This window comes from Geotrypetes seraphini, chromosome 4 (genome assembly GCF_902459505.1).
Source record: "Geotrypetes seraphini chromosome 4, aGeoSer1.1, whole genome shotgun sequence".
Lineage (NCBI taxonomy): Eukaryota > Metazoa > Chordata > Amphibia > Gymnophiona > Dermophiidae > Geotrypetes > Geotrypetes seraphini.
The window spans coordinates 233,930,546-233,954,026 of record NC_047087.1 but is presented as its reverse complement, the minus strand read 5'-3'; the positions used below and the strand labels follow the sequence as shown (position 1 = coordinate 233,954,026).

At 41.1% G+C, this 23,481-nt stretch overlaps 1 protein-coding gene across 1 annotated transcript in view; it reads right to left on the bottom strand.

The window, feature by feature from the left end:
* Nucleotides 1-3,614: 3,614 nt before the first annotated feature.
* CXCL12 (C-X-C motif chemokine ligand 12) overlaps nt 3,615-23,481 on the bottom strand; it is a 50,937-nt gene continuing 31,070 nt past the window's right edge. Inside the window, exons 3-4 of the mRNA XM_033943710.1 lie at nt 20,453-20,539; nt 3,615-5,387 (exon numbers count right to left, since the gene is read on the bottom strand). Of these exons, the coding sequence (XP_033799601.1) occupies nt 5,372-5,387; nt 20,453-20,539 (103 nt within the window). The 3' untranslated portion in view covers nt 3,615-5,371. The remainder of the gene's footprint in view (nt 5,388-20,452; nt 20,540-23,481) is intronic.

Below are 23,481 nucleotides of genomic sequence, written 5' to 3'. Positions count from 1 at the left end.
CTTTGTTCTGGTTATCGCATAATTTAATAATTGCCTTTAATTTTTTATTCACCCTCATATATGATAGAGATTTGCTTACAAATGAAACAGTGCATACAGATTTATTGCATGCACCATTCATTATTACAATTCTTGATATACTGCAACATATCCACTATTTAGTGTCTATGTGGTTTACAACCAAGTAATTTATTGGGTACTCTAAGGGGGGAATTATAGTAACAGCATCTAAACAGGTGCCGGAAGGTGTTCTACCACTGCCTAAGTTAATGGACAAACACCATTTAAAATGGCAAAAAAGCCCTGCAAAGTTAAAGCACCTACTGGCACCAGAATTTCACCTACATAGGAGCTTTATGGCACTTAATGCCACTATGGCCATGGCTAACACCAGAAGTGATGTTAGTCACCATAAAGCAGCTACTTAGGAGTGATTCATGACAAAGATAGGCACTGGAAATGTAGGCTTGGAAAACCCTATCTTTCCCGGAGGTTCAATTCACTATACAGCGCCATCACGTGATTGACACACGATTGTGGCCACTTTCTAGGCAGCCACCGATATCGGTGTCATATAGAGAATCCGAGCCTAAGTGTCTTTCCCTATCCTGGTGGGCTTACAATCTAGCACAACAGAGGAATCGTGAGGACAAGATGTCAATAATTCAGCCATGGATGTAAAATTCAAGATGCACTTTATTGATTGTAGCACTGTGAAGACTCAAAGACTCGACACTGATGTGTTTCGGCTTCTATACCTTTGTCAAGAGTCTCAGAGGTATATTACTCTATCACATGAATAGAGCATTCAACGCAGGTCAATGTAAGGGGCAAACAGATCAGTAACTGGTGTCCAAAGCAAAGCTGAGTTCTTACTCATGACCCTCAACCTTGCTTTGGACACCAGTTACTGCTCTGTTCACTCCTTAAATTGACCTGTGTTGAATGCCCTATTCATGTGACAGAGTAATAAGCCTTTGAGACTCTTGACAAAGGCATAGACGCCGGAACCTTGTCAGTATTGAGTCTTCGCAGTGCTACAATCAATAAAGTGTATCTTGAATTTTATACTAGTGGCTGAATTATTGACATCTTATCTTCACAACTCCTCTGTTGTGCTGTGCTCTTCTCATCGGTGAAGCCGCCTTGGGCTTTTTTTCTTCAGAAGCTTAAAATCTAGCAAGGAGGATTAAGTGATTTGCCCAGGGTTACAAGGAGCAGCAATGGGATTGAAGTTGTAACCTCAGGGTGCCGAGGCAGTAGCTTAAACACTAACTCTTCCACTCTATTATGGGAATCTTGAAAACCCAACTGGCAAAGTGAGTCCCGAGGACTAAGTTCAGAACACCTGTGGTAAGAGAAACACATGCAATTCAAAATTATATGTATTCACTAAAGGAATGTTAAGATAGTAAACATAAAACTGAATATCCATACTTTGGGGATTTTACTACATCTAATTTACAAAGCTTATATACAATGTGCAATGCAAGAAGTCAGGAGTTAGAACTTGGCAATGTTTCTAATGTTCCACAATTGTGCTTACAGTATCAAAAAACATACAAAGGTCATATTTGATTTACGTTTCAAATATTTTACAAGCATGTCTTTAAAAAGCAAATTTATTTCAAAGGTTAGTTCAAAAGTTTGGGCTCTACAGGAAATGGTTTCAGGAGTTATTTGAAAGATGAAAACGTTTATGTTTATGATGAATTCAGTATATAGCAAAATCTCATTTGTACTATGGAGAAAATCAGTTCAGTCACTGCCCTGCAGAAACCTTTATATGGGATTTAAACAAACATTGGAAAATGATTAAAGGGACTAATTGTGAGACGCTTCTCTTTTATTTGCCAGTAATTGAGTATGAACTCTCTCTCTCTAATGAAAATATACTGTAGAGCAGTGGTTCCCAAACCTGTCCTGGGGGACCCCCAGCCAGTCAGGTTTTCAAGATATCCCTAATGAATATGCATGAGAGAGATTTGCATACCTGTCACTTCCATTATATGCAAGTCTCTCTCATGCATATTCATTAGGGATATCTTGAAAACCTGACTGGCTGGGGGGTCCCCCAGGACAGGTTTGGGAACCACTGCTGTAGAGCAAGGCTGCCCAATTCCGGTCCTCGAGATCTACTGGCAGGCCAGGTTTTCAGGATACCCGCAATGAATATGCATGAGAGAGATTTGCATACCAAGAGGGCAGTGCAAGCAAATCTCTCTCATGCATATTCATTGTGGATATCCTGAAAACCTGACCTGCTAGTAGATCTCGAGAACTGGAATTGGGCAGCCCTACCCTAGAGTTTGCTTAAGTGTGTGTGTTTAAGTTCCAGAGATACTATAGATGTATATAAGACAGATATAGAAGAGAGAATCCTGCTGACTCCACCTATGTCAGTGGTCTCAAACTCAAACCCTTTGCAGGGCCACATTTTGGATATGTAGGTACTTGGAGGGCCGCAAAAAATAGTTAATGTCTTATTAGAGAAATGACAATTTTGCATGAGGTAAAACTCTTTATAGTTTATAAATCTTTCCTTTTGGCTGTCTTAATAATAATATAATTTATAGCTAAAGAGACATATGATCAAGAAACTGTTTTATTTTACTTTTATGATTATGATAAACATACCGAGGGCCTCAAAATAGTACCTGGCGGGCCGCATGTGGCCCCCGGGCCGCAAGTTTGAGACCACTGACCTATGTGTACACCTACCTATAAAATAAAGCTACATAAGATATGTGCTTAGGTGGAATTTTGGCATTTACTGTACATACATCCAAGCATATATGCTATTTTTCTAAAGAATTATGGGCCGGATTCTCTAAATGGCACTGTTAGCAGTGGTTGCTTAGAAAAGTGGTGCTGATTACATGTCAAGCAGGCGACGGTGCCATATAGAGAATCGTAGCCATGTCAAAAGAAGGTGACAGAAATGTACGTCAAGGTTTTACAGGTCTAGATTTCCAACACCTACTTTTAATGAGAATTGCATCATTGAGGCACCTATGTCAACCACACCTATTTAGATATAGGCACCAGTAGGCATCTCTATGGATGAGAGTTGACTGCCATCATTTCTTTTTATTTAGATTTTAAATGGTTTTAAACAATTACTGCATCATCACCAATTAAACTACTTAAGTTAGGTGGCAGGAAGGCACCTACCACCCCCTAACTTACTTTGAGAATTTGGGCCTATGTGTATAATCAGGGTGAACACATTAGTGTGTATTTTATAGACTTGCCCTTCACCTGACTATGGCTTCCCACATTTCTAGCAAGCAAACTGAAAATTTAATTTAATTTGAGAATCCCCTCATTCATCTTGCATTTAACAAACATCCAACAATCACTTCTTCAGCAAAATGATTTAGCTCAGTGCACAGGTAAAACTTTCTGTGCTTTTCATACTTGCGAGCAATAAAAAAATTGAGCAAGCATACATGAATATGTGATATAGTTACATCTGAATGGAAAGTGGTCTCAAATATAAAATTTCAACTTTCAATAGTTCTTCAAAAAGAATGTGGATATACAGTATTTTTGTTTCTCAACTAAAATGGATAAAAAGCAGCTGAGTGATTGGAGGTTTTTCAGCTTTGAGGGACTTTTTTTTATAGCTGTTTTACAATTCAATTAAGTCAGTATTGCTTTTTTTTTTTTTAAATAGAAAACACTTGACAAGTACTTAGTGTTTACAAATAGAAAAGTACATTTTCTCAAATGTATATGGAAGGTTCTCATATTACTCTTGGTGACTAAACAATCATACATATTTTCTATTTGCCAGCAACCAAGATCCTTACTCTCTTTAAGATGTCAAGATGGCTGTGTCCTTATTAAGCATGTGTGATTGTCTTGATGAGGTTCACAGCCTAATTTTTAAAGCCTACAAAACTTTGCAAGCTTGTTAATTTGACCTATGAATGTTGAGGGCGTTAGATAAAAGAAAAGGGACTCTTACTAGCAAAATCCATGGTGAATTTACAAGAATCTGTTGTCAGACCTCCCCCCCCTCCCCCATAATATCTGCCATGGATCTCATTGTGTTGCTCAAGACCAACAGAAAAAATAATCTGCAATATTTTTTTCCCACGGATCATGAAAAATCCTCAGACTTTCTCAGACTTGAAGTAGGATGATGGTTGCTAGGATTGAGTCTATACCCAGCTGCCAACAGAAGGCATGAACGCCATTAGCACTGGGACTAGCCATGAAAACATGACATGCGCTGTGATTGGATTTTGTACTTCAGAAACACATGAAGTAACAAATTTCTAGTAAAATAAATTTATTCAGAAACAACAATATCCTTTGTGTAAGCTTTAGAAGGATGTTATTGCTTGTAACATCACCAAGAAGTCCTTCATGTAACAAATCTTGCATTCTACATGCTTCCTATGGCTGCCTTTAATAGCCAGCCTGAGGTTTCTCCAGCAGTAAGTATCAGCAGGTTCACTTAGGGGTCCTTTTATCAAGCCACGCTAGCGGGGTTAGTTAGCGCGTCGGACATTTCATCACGCGCTAACCCCTGCAGCCGGCTAAACAACTAACGCCTGCCGCAGCTTGATAAAAGGACCCCTTAGTGCTTCAACGGAACCTCATTCTATTGTACTATTGGAGTATTTTCCACCATTTTTAGCAAGGCTATATGTACTACAATAGCACTGCTTTATTCTCTGTGCTTTTTCTTATCAAATCAAGTGATTTGTGAAGCTAACAGGAGTGATTTTCTGTGCTATTTTCATTTACACAATTCATAGGAGTATCATTCATTGAATATCTGATTTTTGTAAGTCTCTATACTCACTGGAAATCAAGTAATTTACAATGCCATGGGTATAAAGCAGGCACACATGTGTAATTTGCCTTGGTGCTCCACTTTCCAAAATAATGTTTAGTCTTGTTGGAATATTTTATCTGTACATGATGAGACATTACTGCAGCTCATGTAGGATTTTAGAACACAAACTATAAGTCAAGGCCCTAGCACTTCATGGCTCATACCTTCCTATCAAATGCTTCCTGGCACCAACAGTAGATGTCACTGTGCACCAGAAAGAGGGGTCATCATGGAAGACATTACAACGCATCAAAAAAAAAAAAAAAAAAAAAACCCTCACGGGTCTAAATTTACATTGACAACCAGTGCTATTTGGATAAACATCTTAGAAAAGGATTTTTAGAAAACTTCTCTTACTCTATAAAATAGTCCTGTGAAAGCAAGCCATTTTGTGCAATAAAAGAAAGCTTTTGAAAATGCATACACAGGTGTCTCGCGCTGCATGAAAACAGCGGAATGCATGCCCTAATACTCAATCTCTGCTTTCTGCTCCTTCAGCCAGCTTAGCACGCTTGTCTCTTAATTCTTGAACTTCCTGTTAATGAAGAACAAAGTGAAATTCCGTTAGGTTCCTTGTCTGGAGTTGTTAAAGCAGGTGCCTCCGTCGTCGCGGTTCTGGCACCATTTGCGGAGGCGCCGTCTCTTTTTTTTTATAATGAGATTTTAATTGCTTTTAAATGATGCAGTCAATTATATTGATTAAAGGCAATTGAACCAATTAAAAATGGCACTGTTAGGGTGCCCAACAAGAACCAACTAGCAGCGCCATTTATAGTATTTATTTATTTAATTTGTTTTCTACATAGAGCTCAGAACGGGCGACAGGTTAAACATACATAATATACAGTTAACAGGTTACGATTTGCACTGGACTTGCCAAAATTTAAGTACAATTTACCCCCTCTTTTACTAAGGTGCGCTAATCGAATTAGCGCATACTAAATGCTAATGCATCCATAGACTAACATGCACACGTTAGTATTTAGCATGCACTAAATCGATTAGCGCACGCTTATCGGTTAGCGCACCTTAGTAAAATAAGGCCTTAGTTTTTTATCCTAATTTGACACATACTAGGGTGTCTAATACTAAAATACAGTTTTATCAATTACAATTTTCCATATTTATCCGTACAGTGCAAGTTTTATTAATAACCAAGAACAGGCAAGATATCACATGATGGCAGAAGAATAGCTCGGTGTATACTGCTTCCCACTTTCAAAAAATTACAGTATTCCTCATTGTACACTTGATACTAAAATATTTTAAATCGTTAATTTATCATCTGAATCAAATGAATCCCAAGGATTCCCCTTTATTTCTGAACGTGAGATTCCTCTTTAAGAAGCAAGGGCTTGAACATTTGCCCTACATGTTATTTGCAAACGAAGAAATTAAATATGATGACAGCCTATGTCACTAACCCCCCTCCCCCCACCTTTTACAAAACCGTAGCGTGGTTTATAGCGCCAGCTGAGGCGGTAGCAGCTCCGACGCTCATAGAATTCCTATGAGCGTCAGAGCTGTTACCACCGTTGCTGTTACGGTTTTGTAAAAGGGTGGGGGAGGGGTAAAATATGAACAGAACTTATCAACAGTAGCACAAGACTAACTCAAATTTTCCCAAAGGCATAATAGTATTGTATTTGCAATTGTACAGTACATCTTCCATAAATAGATCTACATTTTAACTTTGTGTCTATTCAATACCAAAATACAAGTGCAGAAGGCAAATGTGTCCTTGAAATAAAATAAAGAGTGAGAAATAGCTATAGGAGTGTGTGGCACAGGGATTAGAACTACAGCCTCAGCATCATGAGGTTGTGAGTTCAAATCCTTTGCTGCTCCTGTGACCCTGGGCAAGTCAATTAATCTTCTCATTGGCCAAGGTACACTAGAAAGAGTTTGAGCCCACCGGGACAGATAGGGAAATATGATAAAGTACCTGAATGTGAACATAAGAATTGCCGCGAAACATGTTGGCCGACGCACAAAAACAGCCTTTAAGATAAGTTTGGATTAAATTGCTTACACGTCTAAGTAAAGTGGGATTGATTTGAATAAGGGCTCATGAGGAGGTGGGTATTTAAATCTCAATGCTATCAAAGTATTTGAGCATTGAGTATCACCGCCGTATGCTTATTTTGCGTTATGAATGAAAAGTTATCTATATATTGAATATTTTGTGGGGTAAAGTATTGTATGCCAAGACGTTTGAACTCAATTAATTTATGCAAACTTACTACTACTATTACTACTAATAATAATATCTAAAGCACTACTAGACATATATAGGGCTCCTTTTACTAAGCTGCGATAGCGTTTTTAGCGCACGCAAAATTTTAGCGCGCGCTAAACCAGCGCTACACGGCTAGAACTAATGCCAGTTCAATGCTGGCGTTAAGGTCTAGCACGTTAAGGTCTAGCTAAGCGCGCGCTAAAACTGCTATCGCAGCTTGGTAAAAGAAGCCCATAGTGCTGTACATCAAAACATAGAAGAGGCAACCCCTGCTCAAAAGAGCTTAAAGGGAACATGCCCAAAGTTGTGCAAGCTATTCTGGGTACCATATATAGAATCCAGGAGTAAGCCCATTTTTAGTATGGGCTTAAATTCAGGCATTTTCTATAATAAAAAAATTAATAAATAATATTTTTTTGGGGGGGGGCTGTGTGCCAATGTTTGGTTGTTTGTTCCTTTGCAATTGTTAATAAAGATAATTAAAAAAAAAAAAAAAAAAACAATTACCACAGGAGACTTTACCACCTAATCAGTTAGCTTGATGTAATGTCAGTGCACTAGCCCATGCCCATTCTCTGCCTCTCCAAAAAGTGCAAAAAAATAAATAGCGTATACTTAGCATGCACAGATGGCAAAAATGATGCAGAACGCTTTAGTGTGTCCTGAATTAGGCTATTTTTCCTGCATTCGGCACTTAACACAGCTTAGGAAATGGGCCTTTTAAAGAACAGTGCAGTCTAACACCAATTTGCAATAATTTTGTCACTAAGAAAATCAGATCCATCAAATTTTGCAGGGGCATAATTTTGGTCTGGTTCCCATCTCTTGATTTTTCCCCAGTTCTTAAATAGTATATTTTATATTTATAATAACTTGATGAAGTCAAACATTTCAGGGTTAAGAATGATTTGGAATGTCATTGTCACTGAAATTACAGGAAGAGAGTGAAACAAAGCAACTCTTTCTCCTCTCCCATGTCCCTGTTTATTCTAGGCCTGTCTCCCCTGTTTAGATGTTTAGAGAACTGATACGATGGTTAGTAAGCTTAGGCAGAGCAAGAACCTGCCAAATTTCTGTTTCCCATTTGGTACAACAGCTGCAATCCACATAAAGTTGCTATGAATGATTATGCACTAAAATCTTTTCCTGTATCTTATTCCATTTCCTAATGACTTTATTTACTAATAACTACGCATTTCCCAGTAAGAAACAGAAAAATAAGCATGCGGATCTAAAAGGCAAGATGGGGTTTTGAGGTGCGGGTTGTTTATTTGTGTGTGTCTGTGGGTTGTGGGTTTGTTTTTGTTTTTTTGCTTAAAACATATAGGGCTCCTTTAACTAAGCTGCAATAGCGGTTTTTAGCGCGCACAGAATTGCCGCACACAATAGACGCTAATGCCAGCATGGGAGCTGGCATTAGTTCTAGACGCATAGCGCGGGTTTAGTGCGCGCTAAAAACGCTATCGCAGCTTAATAAAAGGAGCCCATAAAGTAGCACATGTGGGCATAGACCAAAGATTCATTTAGCCCAGCATCCTATGCCTGACAGTGGTTAAGTGGTGAGGGCTGAAAAGACATATAGAACATGCATCCATTTCTCACACACTCTTCCAGGCTCAAGCAGTCCTGAATTAGGGGTGCACATTAAACCCAGGGTGAAATGTAAGAGACTCATCCAGAACCTGCTGACATCTGGGATAAATTTACTCTCATCTGGTAAACTTGAGCTAGATTTGTGTCGCTATAACTTGACCTGCACCAAGATCATCCCGGCTGTGATTTATCAATGGATTCCCCCAAAGGCAAAAAAAGTGGATGGAAAACTTAGATAAGCAATACCACCCGCTATTTTTCCTGTTTATCATGGTCTAGGATGGCGTTCTTTCTGTCCGTGTCATGATGTGTTTATTTCTGAATAATAAAATACAGTATTCAAAAAGGCCAGCTTGCCTTCTTATGAAAGCTGGGGGTGGGAGGGGGGGGCATTCACTAACGTGCTATGCAGGCAGTACGTGAATTTGGGCGGATGGTTACTACACACATGTGGTGTCCATTACCACGCTGGCATGACAGTGCATGCCAATTCATGCACTAACTATGGTAACTTGTAACCTGTATATCGGTATTAGACCCCTAGTATGTGTGTCAAGTTAGGATAAAAACTTATATCGTAAACTTGTACTGAAATTATGGCAAATCCAGTGAAAATCGTAACCTGTTAACTGTATACTATGTATGTTTAACCTGCAAACTGTTCGGAGCTCTTTTGGGACAGCGGAATAGAAAACAAATTAAATAAATAAATAATTATATAGCTTGTAATCAATGTTTCTTTGGCTACGGTTGGCTGCCTGTTGCGGCAAGAGAGCACCTTAAGGTCTGCAAAATTTTAGCAGGGGAGGATTCTTTATACAAGATGAGTCTAGTCACACTGTTACATGGAGCCAAGTATAGGACAATCAAGCCATTGTGACATCACTGATGAGGATGGCTATTAGGCATTGGTGGAATGAGGCATTATGATGTCACAATCTCAGCTCTGGAATGGAACTATTTGGGTTTCTGCCTGGATTGACCACTGTTGGAAGCAAGATTCTGAGCTAGATAGACCACTAGTTTCACCCAGTATGGCTATTCTTATACTCTTAATCCATAATCCGTTTTTACCATGCTTCCCAGGCATTACCATTTCAAGCACCCCTTTGACAAAAGTGCGGAAGAGCAGTGGTGTACCGAGGGTGAGAGGCCCCCAGGGGCAGTGGCGCCCCTCCCCCACCCTCTTATCTGCCCCCATCCCATCTGCTCCTTCCCCACCCCCTCCTACCGCACGCGCGCGTCCCTTCCCGCTCCCCATACCTCTTTAACGTTTCCCGACGCGAGCAGCAACCCCAACCTGCTGCTCGCGCCGGTGTCGGCTCTTACTCTGACGCCACTTCCTGGGCACGGGTCCAGGAATTGATGTCAGAGAAAGAGCCGGCCAGTGCGCTGAATGCGCTGCTCCGACGCTCATAGGAACTCTGACTGTCAGAGCAGTGCAAAGCATTCAACATGCTGGCTGGCACTAAAAATCTCTTCCGCGCTTTTATAAAAGGGGAGGGGGGGTTAAAATCGGTAAAAATGTATTTTCTTATCTATACAGTATCAGATGGTAGACATATGGAACATGCCTCTTTCACTGAGATCTTGCAGTTATTTACAGTTTAGAAAAAAAATACTTAAAATCATTTTTCCTTCAAAAATTTAATTTATCTGATTATGATTTTAATTGAAAATTTGGTTATGACTTGCTAGTTTCACTTGCTTCTTTCTAATTCCCAGATACATTAATCTGTTTTTTTGTCTATGGAAACCACCCTGTTAAGGTGGTGGCAGAATAGAAGACCTGGTATAACATAACAAAACATAATTCGGAATCTGAACGCCCCAGAACACATGAATATCTTGGAATCCGAACTATTTTTTAAAATTAAATTTTGCCCAGGAATCCGAACGCTGTTTTGGAATCTGAACGTACGGGAACTGCAAGCGTTGCTCAGTCCAAAGCTTCCCCTCTGACGCAGCTTCCTGTTTCCGCCTGAGGCTGTTCGCGTCAGAGGGAAGTTTTGGGCTGAGCACCGCTTGCAGTTGCCGTTACCGATCTTGCTGTTTATGCCAGTGGGGTCCTGATCTTGCTGTCTCTGCCGGTTGAGGTGTTAAATTTATTTGAAAATCTGAGTTTGTGGGACCAAGGAACGGATTAATCCAGTTTCTATTATTTTCAGTGGGAAAAATTGTCTTGGAACTCGAACGTTTTGGAACTCGAACGGGGTTCTGGAATGGATTAAGTTCAAATTCCGAGGTACCCCGGAGCTTATGAGAGTGGGGGTGGTGTAATGATATTGCACCTTGAATTTATTTAAAAAAATTTATAAACTGCTTTAATTCAAAGCAGTGTACAAACAACATACAAAATAACCAAATAAAATTACACATCAAACATGAATTTCAAACAAAATTCAAGGTATAAAACCTCTCTCCTAGAAACATTTAAATCAGTGGTCTCAAACTCAAATCCTTTGCAGGGCCACATTTTGGATTTGTAGGTTCTTGGAGGGCCGCAGGAAAAAAAGTTAGTGTCTTATTAAAGAAATGACAATTTTGCATGAGGTAAAACTCTTTATAGTTTATAAATCCCCCCCCCCCCAAAGGCCTGCATGTTCTCCCTTTCTTTGCAGCATCCTCCAGCTTCTCCCCTGGCCTCCCGGTCTTAGTTTCAGCTAATTACTATGCCTGCAGAGAGGATCGCCGGTGCTGTAACATTCCTTGCAGGCTGCCATCAGCCTCCGCATGTTCCCTCTGCCACGGTCCTGCTCCTCCTTTAACGTCAGGGGCAGGATCGCAGCAGAGGAACATGATGCTGAGGATCGCTATAGCACGGTGCAAAGAGCGGGCAGCACTAGTACAGATTGCGGGCCGCAAAATAGTACCTGGAGGGCTGCATGTGGCCCCCGGGCCACAAGTTTGAGACCACTGATATAAATGCAAGGCACAGGCAGATTGCTTGAGAGCTGCCTATCCCTCACAATTGAAAGTGTGATATCTTTGCACCCAGGGCTGATTCGAGGCCTTGAGTCACTAGCTCAAGGCCACGAAGGTCATGAGCACCGAAAGACTTCCTAACTTGCTCATCCTTCACAGTGGAAAGAGGGTGCTTTGATCTCACCGCTGTGCACTCCTCCTTTTTGCACTTAAACCTTGGGTAGTGCTGTGGTGAAGGATGAAGAACAACATGAAAGTGAGAGAACATGCTCTTGCCGCTGTCGGGAAGGGAGGTAGGGGAGAGGGGCAGGGAGGCACCGATGCAGATGGGAGGTTATAACATAAGCAGTTAGCTTAGTATGCCACAACTCTGTGAACCAGAACTAGTTGCCTCTCCCCTGACTGGCAGGAAGACTGACAGAGGACTCATGCATAGCTCAAGGCTGGAAATGTTTAATGGAAATGCTGCCTATTAGAAACATAGAAACATGAGTGCAGATAAAGGCCAAGTGACCATCCTATCTGTCCATCCGCAGCATCCACTATCTCCTCCTCTCCCTAAGAGATCCCATATGTGTCTGCCCCATGCTTTATTGAATTCAGACATAGTCCTCGGCCTGGAGACTATTCCATGCATCTACCACCCTTTCTGTAAAAAAAAAGTTCTTATTAGGGGCAAGAAGGTCAGTTAAAATGAAAATAGGCTACAACATGTCAGTCTTCGGTCCCATATTTATCTTTAAATGCAAGTAAAATGTCGTAAAGGTTGTTTTTGTTCGCATTTTAAATATTACCCCCCCCCCCTCTTTTTTATGAAGCCATGTTAAGGTTTTTTATCACCGGCCGTGGTGGTAAAAGCTCCAATGCTCATAGAATTCCTATGAGCGTTGGAGATTTTACCGCTGTGGCTGGCGCTAAAAAACCCTAACATGGCTTCATAAAAGGGGGAGGGGTAAGTAAATTATGGGAACTCATCATGTTGAAGACGGGTTTCATTCTGAAGTGAGTATTCTGAAGGTTCCTTTATATTTACACTTCCTCCTAGTTAGTGGTAAATATTACTGCAATTAGAATTTTTATATTTTCCCACCAGGAAGGCCATCTAATCTGCCCAGTAAGGTGGCTAAGATTGTACCTGCAGCTCCCCTATTCTGTGTTACTTGTTTTGAATTTTCTTCTCTTGTTGTGACAGTTTATTAGCAAAGTTAAACAACAACAGCAACAACCAAAGGCCCAAAGGACTTGAGAATCTTTCTAGCTTGCTTCATAAAATGAAGTAATATAATGGAAAACATGCATTGCCATGATTAACTACAAATAAACATATTCCCATTCTCTGTTATGAATGTTCCCGAGCAATCACGTCCTTCACTTGCAAGGACATGCTATTTGCCTCTCTTTGTTAAAAAACATGTGGTTCCGTTTGTGACCTCAGGAACTGATACTACTTTTGATGAGCTCACTGTGACCCAGATTATTGAATGTGAAAATTGAGAATTAACTTTGTTTATTTTGTTCCTGATAGAGATTGGATACTGACATCTTTTTATATAACAGAAGTGTTACATTTTTAAACTGTAAAATTTACTCATATATTGCTGGAGTGATACAGAAGAAGACAGCCATTTTGTGGGTTGACTTCTAGAGTTCAACAATTAGATGGCCTTTTCTGGTTGAATTTTCCTCTTGTATACGTGTGCTACAATTTGATTCCCAAAGGACCATCTTTTATGAGCCAGGTCATTTGAATACGTTCCTGACCTCTAGATTCACAGGTCCTTGCTTTTCCAATGATCTCTACCCCATGAAATATACAATATACGAATTAGACAGTAGTAGACTGTATGGGACAGATTCTGTAATTAGGTACCTAAAAAGATAGGCATCTAAAGTTAGACACCCATTACAGAATGCTGCCTAACTAACCCATCGCTAGCATTTTTAGCGCCGGCCACCATGGTAACAGCTCGGGCACTCATGTGGGAGTGTGTGGCGCAGTGGTTGGAGATACAACCTTAGCACCCTGAGGTTGTGGGTTCAAACCCCTCACTGCTCCTTGTGACCCTGTGCAAGTCATTTAATCCCCTCATTGCCCAGGTACATTAGATAAGAGTTTGAGCCTGCCAGTACAGATAAGGAAATATGAAAAAGTATCTGAATGTAAACCACTTAGGATATAAGTGGTATATAATAAATACATTAAAGGCCCCTAAGTACTTTAGAGAATCATGCCTAAGTCCTCCACCCCTAAGAAGATAGGCACCTATCACCCAATAAATATTTATTTTTTTCAATTATGAGCTTATGGTGGAATTCAGTGTGTCATATTTATAAAATGGAAAGAACATTAGCTATTCAGAAAGGGAATTTTAATAACTTTCAAGATGTGTGAGGGCCATTAACAAATTATTGCAATGAATAATTATCATTTTCCTGGTTTGTATAAATGAAGTAATGGGGGAGGGGTAATTTTTTGAATTTTCATTGTTTGATATGAAAGGAAAGGATAATCTTTATTATATGATTTATATATTATGATATATTGAAGGGTAGGGAGGGAATGGGATAAATTATATTGAATATGAATAATTATAGAATTTCAAGTGATGTTTTTATGTTAAAATGATGTTACTTTTTATTCCACTTGATATAAGTTATAAAAATGAATAAAGAATTAAATTTAAAAAAAAATTATGAGCTTATTAAAGCTCATAATTTAAGCCAATATAGTAATTAAGTTAGGTGCCTAACTTACCCCTCTTTTACAAACGCATAGTGCAAGTTTTAGCGCAGGCAACGGCGGTAACTGCTCTGATGCTCATAGAATTCTTATGAGCGTCGGAGCAGTTACCACTGCTGCCGGTGCAAAAACCCACACTATCCATTCATAAAAGAGGAGGTTAGGCCTATTTATTTAGGTACCTATTTGGCACCTATCTGTAGGTACCTTTTATAGAATTTCCCTCCATGTCAATCTAGCTTGTTTTTTCACTTGTAATAGAATTTCTTAGAATTGTGCCTTGGATCCCTTCTTTTGTGGATCGGGTGGATATGGGATTTTGATATTACGTACATTGATGTTCTTTTCACCTTCCTCCTTGTTGATTTTGTTTTTTTTATCTGCTCAATATGCATTTTGAGAAAATAAATAAACACATTTGCCTTTTGGTGTAGAATTATTGAAGCATGAGGGAAGTAGACTTTTTATTGCTAATTTGTAAGCACCGTAGAATATCACAATCACTACAAATCCATAAGAAGTAGAAAAATATAGTGTGATATATAAATGACTATTTTCAATTACTAAAGCTACATAAACAAGTGAATTTCTTTACAAGTGGACAGCAGTTTCGAATGAAAAACGCCGCTCAAGTAGTTAACATTCTTAAGATTTTGACACCGTTTTTATTTTTTATATACAATGGAAACATAGCAAGCAATGAATTGATTAAAAATAAAATACAAATTTACATGCTAGCATTTTAAGAGCAAACAATATAAAACATGTTAGACAAAGACCAAGCAACCTAAGGATAACAGACAGTAAGAATTTCATTATTTCCAGCACAGTGAACGAAAGCAGTTAAACATAAGCAGCACATGAGTTAGTGGGTGACGGGACTAAATCGCGCGAGACAACGGCGCGCCGACTACTGAGCGCAGACAACTGAGCGCAAGGTTGACGGCGTGCCGAAGAAAAGCACTATTTTAAAGGGCTCCGACGAGGGGTGTGGGGGGGAAACCCCACCCCCCACTTTACTTAACAGACATTGCACTGGTGTTGTGGGGGGGTTTGGGGGGTTGTAACCCCCCACATTATACTTAAAACTGAACTTTTTCCCTAAAAAACAGGCAAAAAGTTTGATTTCAAGTATAATGAGGGGGGTTACAACCCCCCCAAGCCCCCCACAACGCCAGCGCGATGTCTGTTAAGTAAAATAAGGGGGTTCCCCACCAACACCCCCCTGTCGGAACCCTTTAAAATAGTGCTTTTCTTCGGCGCGCCGTCAACCTTGCACTCAGTTGTCTGCGCTCAGTTGTCGGCGCGCCGTTGTCTCGCGCGATTTTGTCTATGAACCGAGTTAGTGGGCTCAGTCAGTATACAGAGAAAGGTTTTCTGCAAAACCTGAACTTCAAACGCCTCTTTAATATGAGTAAACAGTCCAGAGGTTTGCAAAATGACCCCAATAAAAAGGCTGACATGCACAGTTTGTTCACAAAAGCGGTTGCACGGGTTAAAACATGCAAACCTGTATACAAGTCACCCAAATTTGTGCAACCAAACTCGAGCAAGGATCCCAGATTGGACCTTGAAATAATTAATGGGCTGCAACGATCTCATTATTGAAGCTGAAAAGCATTTCATTGGCCCTAATTATAATTTGGTGCTGATTTGGATAGGTGTTATTTTGTAACAACGGATGCCTAAATTAGATCAAGTGCAACTCAAAAAAGATTTGAAGCCATGGGAGGCGTTCACAATAGATACACTGTAATCTATTTGTTATATCACACAGTAACGAACAGTCAATTTAATATCCAATTTGCAAGTTCTTCCGGAATCAATCCAGCTACCTCTCCTCCCTTGTAACCAAAAAAACAAACAAAAACAACAACCAAAACTGTTGAAACTTCACTGGAAATGTCCAGTTAGCTCTTTTGTAATCCCCCTTGAACTGCAAGGTATAGGCGGAATAGAAGTCCCTAATGTAATGTAATGTAATGTAATACACACAGTATTATAGAATAGCAGGGATCTGCACCCAGTTTGCATGCCAGGATATGCACCAGGTTTCAGCAGGCATAAGTTGTCACCCCCAAAGTTGAGTGCCGAATTTGATGCTCAGTGCTAAGAATACTCATCCCAAAAGAGCCCTTTACAGAATAGCAATGAGCGCTGAATTTTCAGTGTCATTTATAGAATCTGGCCCTATGTATGTAAATACCTAGAATACTAGCATTTGGCATGCATGTGTTCACATTCCTGCATAAATTCTAGCAGGGTACCTATACCACTATTCTGAAAATAGTCATTTAGGGCTCCTTTTATGAAGGTGCGCTTGGGCCTTAACACGCAGAATAGCGTGTGCTAAATTGCCGTGCGTGCTAGCCGCTACCGCCTCCTTTTGAGCAGGCGGTAGCTTTTCGGCTAGCGTGCTAATTATCATAGGGGGGCATACACAGGGGAGGAGAATGAATGCAACATGCGTGCCTCCCACTTACACAGGTAACAAAGAGTACTATAAGTTATGTGTCCCTGCTGTCTTTAGGCATGCTGTTTATGCAAGCGCTGTTGAACAGGGATGTGCCGATATTGGATTACACTAGTATTCTATAATGGAACCTAGGTGCCTAAGCTCAGACTGGAAGAATCTCTGGACAAATTTAAGACCAAACTAAAAACTTTCCTATTTAGTGATACATTTCTAACATGAGAACGGACAATACCGTATTTTCATGCATATAACGTGCGCGTTATACACAATTTTACAAACCGTGCATAACCTTGCGTGTTATACGCGTGAGCGCGTTGTACAAATTTTTTTTTTACATAGTTTCCCCCCGATGTCCGATTCACCCCCACCCCGAAGGACCACTCGCACGCACTCCCACCTGCACCCGCACCCCCACCCTGAAGGACCGCTCGCTCCCCCACAGCCCCCCGACCCCCCCCCCCATCATGTAGAAGCTCCTACCGGTGTCCTGCTGCTTCCTCTTGGCGGTCCCGGCCCTTCTGTGAGCCCTGCACCTACGCTGCTTCCTCTTCCGGCGGTCCCGCCCTTTCTCTGACATCAGAGAAAGGGCAGAACCGCCGGAAGAGGAAGCAGCGCAGGCGCAGGGCTCACAGAAGGGCTGTGACCGCCAAAAAGAAGCAGCAGGACACCGGTAGGAGCTTCTACATGATGGGGGGGGGGTCGGGAGGCTGTGGGGGTGCGAGCGGTCCTTCAGGGTGCGGGTGCGGATGGGAGTGTGTGCGTGCGGTCCTTCGGGGTGGGGGTGCGGGTGCGGGTTGGAGTGCGTGCGTTTGGTCCTTCGGGGTGGGGGTGCGGGTGCATGCGAGCGGTCCTTCGGGGTTGTGGTGCGAGCGGTCCTGTGGGGGGGTGAATCGGACGTCGGGGGGGGCATCAGGTTTTCAGGATGGGGACAGGACTTCAAGGGGGAGAGGAGAGTTGGGGCAGGCGAAAGGAGAGTCGGGGTGGCCTTAGGAGAGTCGGGGCGGGCAAAAGGAGAGTCGGGCGGTGACGGGAGAGTAGGGGCAGCATGCGCGGTATACGGGTGTGCGCGGTTTACAAAAATTTTTTTACATATATTTCGGTTTCCCGCGCGCTATACCTGTGTGCGCGTTTTACACGGGTGCGCGTAATCTACGTGAAAATACGGTATACAATATGCGCAGTAATGAACAAGAACCGCTTTTAAGAAGCGTCATCCCCCTCCTTTGTTTTCTCCCTGCCCTCTCACCTCCCTTTTTTATTCATTTTATCTCGATGTATTTTACACTTTCTTAACCCCTGATCCTTCTGTTTCTGTATGTTTCTGTATATTTTTTCTGTTTCTGTATATTTTTTTTAAGAATTGTTCCCCTTTTTCCTTTATTTTTTATTCTCTTTTAAATTTTTTGTATTGTAAACCGTCTAGGTACATGTTGATAGACGATATATCATATACAGAATAAACTTGGAAACTTGTTTCGGAATAGGCATCTATCATATGGCTGCAAAGCGCTTAAATGGGGATATCCGATTATAGAATTATTACCCGTTTTACTAAGCCGTGTTAAATGCCCCGACACTGCTCTGACACTCTTAGACTTTCTAGGAGCGTCAGAGCAACGTTTCAGCATTTAGTGCTCCAGGCGATGGCAGAAACCTCTACCGCAGCTTAGGGCTTCTATTACTAAGGTGCGCTATGCTTTTTAGCGCAGGCTAAATATTAGTGCGCACTAACCACGCGCTAAACGCTAACACATGCATATTAGTCTGTGGAAGCATTAGCAGCTAGCGCGCATAGATTTAGCATGCGCTAAACACGAGCTAAAACGCTTATTGCACCTTAGTAAAAGAGGGCCTAGGTGTGTCATACAAATGGTCAAGGCACTGAAGTGGCATCACTGGGCTCTGCAAACAGACACTTCGAAAAATGGCAAAGCAGAAGCACATGAAAATCAGGCCCCTCCTTTTATGAAGCCACGTATTAGCTCCGTCACCCATAGGAATTCTATGAGTGTTGGAGCTTTTGTCGCGGCGGCCAGCGATAAAAAAGCCTAACGCAGCTTTATAAAAGGGGGGTGTTAGATTTCACGGAAAGAACTGATTGTTGAAATTCAGATGCCCGTCACCAGACTCTTCCACCCTCTTTCAGCTTCATTGCTGCCCAATGCCTAGAGCAGAAGCAGAATAAAGCATTGCTAAGTGTTGATGTTATATATTTAAAAACTGAACAAAAAGGTCATATGTGAACAAAATTGCAGGCACAAACTGTATTGTTTTTAGTGTCCTAGTTGGAACTTATCCATTTTAATTAATTCCAGCTAGCGAGCAATTGAGTTAAAACCCCCCTGCATGGTTCTGATCTGAAAGCTATGTTTCCAATTTACTGACATTCTCTGCTCTTCTCCCATTAGCAATGACATGTCACATACCCTGTCTAAATAGAAACAGTAAGCGACTCATATTGACTGAAGTGAAACCCTGTGTCAGTGTCAATGAGAGGCATCTTCAAGACACAATGAGGCTGCTGTGTTTGGGGACTCCTTCTAAGATATTAACACAGCAGATGGAAACACAGAATGCTTACGTTATTACCATAGCGTATTCCTGATTATTTTTGTGGGTCTGATTTATCGGCTGCTGCCTACTGAACTTCAGCTGCCTGCAGTTCAGGGCTGTTACAGCGTGCGTCAGATGATGCAAAGGCATTTCCATCTGACTTTCAACAGTGTCCTGCACAATGATGCAGATTTGCCATTCTGTCTCATTGTACATTTCACTTCAAATCGTTTCGAAACACAAATAGAAAGCATTTCAGACATTGGGGGAGGGGGGTGCTGGTGGATTAAATGAGTACTGAGCTGAATGATTATAGCACTTAAGAGTGCAAATACCTCTAGGCCAGGGATCTCAAAGTCCCTCCTTGAGGGCCGCAATCCAGTCGGGTTTTCAGGATTTCCCCAATGAATATGCACTGAAAGCAGTGCATGCACATAGATCTCATGCATATTCATTGGGGAAATCCTGAAAAAACCCGACTGGATTGCGGCCCTCAAGGGTGGACTTTGAGACCCCTGCTCTAAGGACTGGCATGGGTAGATGCAAAATAAGTGGTAATACACTAACCCCCTCTTTTACTAAGGTGCGCTATGCTTTTTTAGCGCGTGATAAATATTATCGCACGCTAAACACGCGCTAAACGCTAGCACGTGCATGTTATCCTATGGACACATTAGAAGTTAGTGCACGCGTTGATTTAGCGCATGCTAAACACGCACTATAATGCTTAGCGCACCTTTGTAAAAGGAGCCCTAAGATTTTTTTCAAAAGGCTACATGAATAAGAAACTACATAATTTCACTGAAATACTATGACAGAAAGTTTTGAAGGGGTGTGGTTTCCTTCAACTAATAATATGCCTTTTTTACAACAAACCTTATTGCATTATGCTTATTGTATGATCAATAAGGCTCGGGGCTTTTTTTGCCCGTACAACGGGATCTGGAATCACAGTTTAACTTTCATCTCTTACATCACTGAGCACTTTGTCCATAAGGTGAAGGACACCCTTTAAACAAAAGCCCACTCATTTGCAGTGTGCTTTTTAGCTGTGCGTCCTGTGTTCTTTCTTACTTGTTCAAAGCCTTCTCCAGGTATTCCTGAATCCATTTTAACCTGGGATCAAGGCAAACTTGCTTATTGTTCTGCTTCAGTCTTGCACTGCCGGATGAAACACAAAACAGATCAAGTGTGAGTAATGATGCTTTCTTACCCAGGACAACCATGTTCACCTTCTATGCAGCATTTTACCATTCTGTGGATATTGTGAGGCTTAAATTTTTTCTTAGCAATAAATTCAAACAGAACATTTGCAATGACTTGTCTTGCACTTCCATTATACTACAGTACATATAATAAAAGAGGAAAGAATTTATGAGTTCACTTTAGAAAAGGCAAAACAAGTTCTAAACATTGTATAACACTATTTAACAAAATGTTTAACATACTGCAAATCACTTTTGATATTTTACTGTACTGCAGAGTGCAGATAAATCATTCCATAATGAGGGTAATTCTATAACTGGGCGCTTCTAATTAGGCACCCAGGCCCCGATTCTATAAATGGCGTCTAATTTCTAGGTGCCATTTGGCATGGATGTCAATCATCTGTTAGGCACCGTTAATAGAATCACACCTAGCACTGCCTAAGCACTCTTATACTCCGATAAGCAGTAAATTCTTAGGTGCTCTGCCATCTAGACCAGGATTTTCTTGGCCTAAATACTACTACTACTATTTATTACTTCTATAGCACTGAAAGGTATATGCAGCGCTGTACATTTGACATTTAATAGAGGGTCCCTGCTCAGAAGAGCTTACAATCTAACTTGGACAGACAGATATAACATACACGTAGAACCCAAGGTGAGAGGAGGTAGGAGTTGAAAGCAGTCTCGAAGAAGGGGGCTTTTAACTTGGACTTGAAGTCCAAATGAGATAAATGAGTGCACCTAAGGTAGGCACCTAGTGGCGCCTGTCATTCCATACCAAAACTCCGCTCCCGAATCTACCCCTAACCATGCCTACTTGCCAGAAGGTGCATCAGTGTAGACGCCTACCTCGAAGTGGCAGGTGCTTACCGAATTATGAGCCTACCAGGTAATTAAATTTTTTAAATCATTTTTAATTGTTTTTAATGATACTTTCATTTCTGAGGACTAAGACAATTAAAATACATTAAGGAGTCCTTTTACTAAGGTGCGCTAGCCGTTTTAGCATGCGCTAAATATTAGTGCGTGCTAAACGCTCACACGTCCACAGAATATAATGGACGCATTAGCGTTTAGCGCGTGCTAAAATAGCTAACACGCCTTAGTAAAAGGACCCCTAAGTTAGGTGCCTAGATCGGCAACTTTAGGTGTCTTTTATAGAATGGGGCCCCAGAGGTAGGAGCCTATTCTATACAGAAACATAGGTGCTCTCCCCTTTCCCTTATAGAATATTCTTGTAACTGCCTAAATTTGCATTTAAAAGATAGGCGCTAGCACTTATGCAAGCTTTATAGTTGGTGTAGATGTTATTGCTTAAATGCGAGATATATGCATAAGCCCTCCAGATTCTATATATAGCGCTAAAACTAGTGTGCAGAAATTCGGGTGCATGCCCAATTTGGGTGTTTATTTAATTGAGTAATGAGCCAATTAGCACCAATAACTGGCTGCTATCAGTTAATGGTGTTAATTTGCAACAATTTGTGTCTAAATTCTGTATTGATTTTCAAATTTTGACAGTGCAATACAAATATAGTAAACATGAGCATTATACATAATAACGCACTTAAAATACACAAAATTAATACATTACCAATCCTTTTCTCCCTCCCTTCCTCACATAACTATTACACTGTACATACATATATTATTACAATATTATAGATCTTTAGCAAACTCAAATATCTTCCCCTCCCCCTCCCCCACCCCCCTGGATGTGTAAAGAATCTATAAAAAGGGAGATACCTGACATTCATTGCAATTCAACATATGCAGTCAATGGGCTCCACACCTTATTGAATGTCATACTAGACCCCCAAACATTTGCAACAATTTGGATTTGCATGTGCATCTTGCTACCCACTATTCTATGACTATATGGACGCAAATCTTCTAGCACATAACTGAAAATGGGGTGTTGCCGCTGGAGGAGTATAGGCAGGTCAGGGGCAATCAGACTATTTATAGAATTCAGGGGAGCCATGCTTAATTAACATGTGAGGATTTACACTAGGTTTTAGTGGGTGTATATCTTTGTGCCCAAAAGTCAAGCCTAGGTCCCGGCCCCATGTGCTAGTCTATAAACAGTTCAAAGTGCTGTTTATAGAGTAGTACTCAAACAGACTACCAGCCTAAGAATATAATTCAGGACACACAGTCTCAAACAATCAAACCAAAAACTCTGAATTTATGCTCTTCAGACCTCACCCGGTGCCGCTGCATAAATCCAACTTGTATATGCAGTCTCACACACCCAACTCGTCATTGGTCACTCGTTCTTCAGTTATTCTTAACGTATTAATATTCTCCTCACACTTAAATTCAATTCATTGGATAGTAAAGATTCAAAATTCAATAATGAGCCATTTTTAAATTGGATAATGGCCAGGGGATATTTCTGCGACATAGTGCTCCTTTTACTAAGGTGCGCTAGCGTTTTTAGCGCACGCAGGAAATTACCCTGCGCTACGCTTCTAGAACTAACGCCAGCTCAATGCTGGCGTTAAGGTCTAGCGCGCGGGGCAATATAGCACACGCTATTCTGCGTGTTAAAGCCCCCTAGTAAAAGGAGCCCATATAGTCTCTTTTTTTTGCCGTAGCTTTATCAAGGCCTTCCCCTTAACCACCATTGCTCCATCACCATTGCTCCTGCGCATTACTCTGCTTATAGAGTTTACAGAAACGAGTCCCTAACAGTTTTCTATAAATTACACGCACGAGCCTCGCTCAAGCTCCACCCAAGTGTACAATCCCCTTGCAAATATGTGCTGTGCAAATTAAGCCAGAGTGGGGGAGGTGGCCCAGTGGTTAGAGCTGCAGCCTCAGCTGAGGTTGAGAGCTCAATCCCAGCCTTCTCCTTGTGACTCTGGGCAAGTCACTTAACAATCCATT